The following is a 4,461-nucleotide window of genomic DNA, read 5'->3' on the forward strand; positions in this document are numbered from 1 at the left end:
GCCTCATCCACAGGGGAGAAGTAAAAAACGATCCTCGTATTCTCACAGAGACTCTGTAAATTGGCCAAAATTGCAAGAAGATATTCCTCCTTGTCAGAATCTTGAAGCACACATTTTGACAATGCATAGTAATTATCAACCAAGATCAAATAAAAGAACAGGGAAAGAGTAGGCAATTGTAGTAATGATTTTTAGAAGCACCTCGAATAAGATGTACCTTGATATGAAGGGCGATTTCTTCATGTTTTCAACGTATTCGAGAAGAGGAACATGAGGGCCTAATCCACTCGGATGCGGATGAATTGCATCGTTACCTCCATAATATGCTATAACCAGAGAAGGCTGAACAGCTGCATCCTGGATTTTTATATAAATGGCATGAAGATTCAAAGGTTCATACTTCTGTGCAGTGGATATCTGAATTAAAGATACCTGCGGGAAAATCTGATTCAACACTTGAAGGGCGTTCCTCGAATTCCAACCAGCGTATCCTCGCAATACTATGTCTGCCTAAAGAAAAAGTTGTGGACAAAAAGGAAAATAAATCAATCTTTCAAAGACGATAATGATTCATTTTTCCATGATTCCTCTGGATCTTTCATTTGTCGTCTACTAGTACTACCGAGCCCACCCCAATTTCGATTAAACTTATTAGACAGGGTCTCCAAATGTCCCATGATACATCAAGGGGAAAAGGCATCTTTTGTCCTAAATACATCACAAATCGTTGCTCAAGAAAACTAGAAAAGTGAACCTTTTTTTGAAAAGATAGAGGGATGAGAATCGGAGAAGATGAAAGCAAGCACGGTACCGATGCTAAGAATTATAACAAGTGAAGGATACCAAGAATACCTTCCTACTATAGAGATCGGCAAGAATGGCTCCCCAGCCTCCGACGTGGAAGCTCATCTGCACAATGGACGACCCGAACAGAACAATCTGGGGCCGACTCGGACCCACCATTTTCCCACTGATCAGTGGCAACCAGTGAGTCTCTCCAGATTCCGTGTTTCAGTGAAGCAAAAATATACCTCAATGGAAGACCTACAAACGGAAGAGAACAAAATGGAGAAAGGAGAATGTGACCCTCGAACGATGATGGAGCTGCTGGTGGATCTCGGTTTTCTACACGCTCAAACGCAGTGAAAATTTTAAAAATTTTATTTTATTTTGACAATCAAAATATGTTTTGCTTTGGGCACTCGTATGATTTTAACATAAACATTCATAGGGTGTTGAAATTTTATACCTTTGTGAATTAGATCACGTGGCTCCAACTAATCCGGTATAACGAATTAGCTCTTGATGAATCCCTACGAACTTTCAAGAGACTCCTTTCTTCTAATCAGGTCCACGACTAGATGATTTGTTCCTCTTCTAATTCGCACTAGAAAAATTAGATGAAGTTTTACGTTGGAAATTGAAAACGATAGACGACTCAAAGTTTTCCTTCAAAGGAGATGGCCGAAATTTTGAGACTTTTGGGAGATGGGATTTTCGAAATTCCTTAGGAGATGGAGGCTAGGGTTTTCAAAAATTATGAATGAATTATTTTTAACCTAAGCATAATACACACACATATATATAAGCTTAGGGCCTTATTAATTAAATTAAAAACTTAATGAGCTTAATCAATAATTATCCTAGTCCAACTAGTTTAATTAATTAATTAATATTTAAAGTAATTAAGAACTTTAATAATATGTATGTTGGTCTTGTACTCCTACAAGCCCATTATACATACCTATTACATTTAATTTAAATCCCTTATAAATTCAACATTTGAATTTAATATTTAAAGTTAAATTCAACTCCTTGAATTTCACCTCCAAATTTATTATTAATAAACTCAACTTTTGAGCTTAATAAATTAAATATTATAAATTCAACATTTGAATTTATTATTATAAATTCAACTCCTTGAATTTTATCACCTCCAAAATTTAATATTTAATAAACCCAACTTTTGAGTTTAATAAATTAAATTATCAAATTTTATAAATTCAACTCCTTGAATTTATTCTCTCCAAATTTCATAAATTCAACTTCTTGAATTTACTATATCATAAATTCAACTCCTTGAATTTATTTTCTCAAAATTTAATTATCATAAATTCAACTCCTTGAATTTACTATATTAATATAAATTCAACTCCTTGAATTTATTCTCTCAACGGACAAAACAAACGATCCAGTGCTTGTGTGACCCTCAATGGTTCAGGGATACAGCTAGCCGTGGGTTCACAACTCTTTGTGATTCAGGACATAATCCTTTATTCGGGCTTACCCTAGTTAGCCCCATTCTTTTCATCAACACCTTGATCAAGAATGTCAGAACTCATTTCTGATTGCACCCATCGGATCATGGTAAGCGTCTAGTAGCATCGCCCCATGATCCCCTAGGTATCACTGATAGTGCCTGCAAGAACCAGTCGATTATGATTAACGTACAGTACGGTCCCTTCATCTCATATATCCCGATCGAATCTGCAACCATTGGTTCATCGAGGGTTGCATATTAATTCGATAACTATGTGATAACTATAAGTGGCATCGCGTGTACTATTGGAGAACTCCTTCTCCAACGTACATCTCATACTCTGGCCAGAGATTCCATGCACTATTATTACATCAGATCACATAGGATATCCACACCCGTAGGTGAGCGGTGAATCCCCGACTACAATGCACTGGCTCCTATATGTGTCGCAACTGTACCCAACCTCGCCACCTGATGACTCTCCTGGAGCCGGTAAACGAGTCAAAGCACAGCCCTAGCATATAGAGCCTCAGTGTTCCCGGGTCGTAAGGACTAATGGTGTACAATCATAACCACGGACTTATCCTCTCGATGAATGATAACCACTTGGAAAGTCCGAGGGAGGGTTGTTCGGTATTCATCATATGACTACCCATCTGCATGTTTGGACATCTCTATGCCCTTACCAAGAAACGCAGTACACAACATCACAGATGCTAGTCTCGAGCTCAAGCGGCCTTTATCCCTGTTTTAGGCGGCTGAATCGACTAGGAACGAATTTAGAATATGCAGTGTTTACAAATGAGTTTCAACATCGAATTACGATTCATTTGTATTAAAGCATAATCAAGGACTTTATCTATGCTGTTTGCATGGGTATACAGATAAAGTATAACAAGACCATAAAAAGTTAAATTATATTAAAATAAAGATTGTTTATTTCACTTGAGTCAATAAATTCCCTAGCCAACCGTTGGCTTGCAGGGCATCTACTCTAACAATCTCCCACTTGCCCTAGAGCCAACTACCCTTAATCCCATTGCTTCGCGATGCTTTCAAACAATGGTCCTGGCAAGGGCTATGTAAGTGGATCAGCAACATTATCTGCAGAGGGGACTCTTTCGACTGATATGTCTCCTCTTCCCACAATCTCCCGTATGATGTGGAACTTCCTCAGTACATGTTTGGATCGCTGATGAGACCTTGGTTCCTTTGCTCGTGCAATGGCACCAGTGTTGTCCAGTACAACGGGACTGGATCAACTCCATTAGGAATAACGCCCAACTCTTGGACAAAATTCCTCATCCAAACTACCTCTTTGGCTGCATCAGATGCAGCAATGTATTCAGCTTCAGTGGTGGAATCCGCAACGGTGTCTTACTTGGAACTTTTCCAAGAGACAGCCGCACCATTAAGCATGAATACAAAGCCAGAGGTCGATTTCGAATCATCTACGTCACATTGGAAGCTAGAATCAGTGTAGCCTTCCAATTTCAATTCTCCACCCCATAGACCATGAACAAGTTCTTAGTCCTTCTCAAGTACTTAAGAATATCTTTCACGGCCTTCCAATCATTGGACCAGGGTTCGCCTGATATCTGCTTGTAACACTCAGAGCGTAAGCAACATCAGGACGTGTCTATATCATACCATACATGACTACCAATGGCTGACGCATATGGAATACGTGTCATCATCTCTATCTCTTCATCAGTTTTGGGACACATTGCTTAGATAGAGTAACACCATGACACATTGGTAAGTATCCTCTCTTGGACTCTTCCATAGAGAATTTTTAAATGGTATCGATATAGGTGGCTTGGGTGAGTCCAGCATCCTTTTGATCTATCTCTATAGATTTGTATTCCCAATACATAGGATGCTTCACCCATGTCTTTCATGGAGAATTTACTGCTAACCATACTTTAGTTGATTGCAGTAATCCTACATCATTCCCAATGAGCAGATATCATCAACATAAAGTATAGGAATGTCACTGCACTCCCACTAACTTTCTTGTACACACACGGTTCCTCAGGATTCTTAGCAAAACCAAACTCTTTGATAGTGCTATCAAATCTGAGGTTCCAACTCCTTGACTCCTGCTTGAGACCATATATTGATCTCTGAAGTTTGCATACCTTATGCTCACTTCCTACTGATGTGTATCCCTCAGGTTGAGACATATAAATTTCTCTTTG

The 4,461-nt window shown here is 38.8% G+C and overlaps 1 protein-coding gene across 1 annotated transcript; it reads right to left on the minus strand.

Moving 5' to 3' along the window:
* Positions 1-135: 135 nt before the first annotated feature.
* Positions 136-1,099, minus strand: LOC142505005 (GDSL esterase/lipase CPRD49-like). Its single transcript, XM_075617831.1, has 3 exons — positions 853-1,099; positions 433-510; positions 136-357 (listed from the first exon to the last, which is right to left on the minus strand). Exons 1-3 carry the CDS (start codon positions 961-963, stop codon positions 136-138), a joined length of 411 nt encoding a protein of 136 aa, XP_075473946.1. The 5' UTR covers positions 964-1,099.
* Between the last annotated feature and the right edge of the window lie 3,362 nt (positions 1,100-4,461).

Source organism: Primulina tabacum, chromosome 10, assembly GCF_025594145.1.
Source record: "Primulina tabacum isolate GXHZ01 chromosome 10, ASM2559414v2, whole genome shotgun sequence".
Lineage (NCBI taxonomy): Eukaryota > Viridiplantae > Streptophyta > Magnoliopsida > Lamiales > Gesneriaceae > Primulina > Primulina tabacum.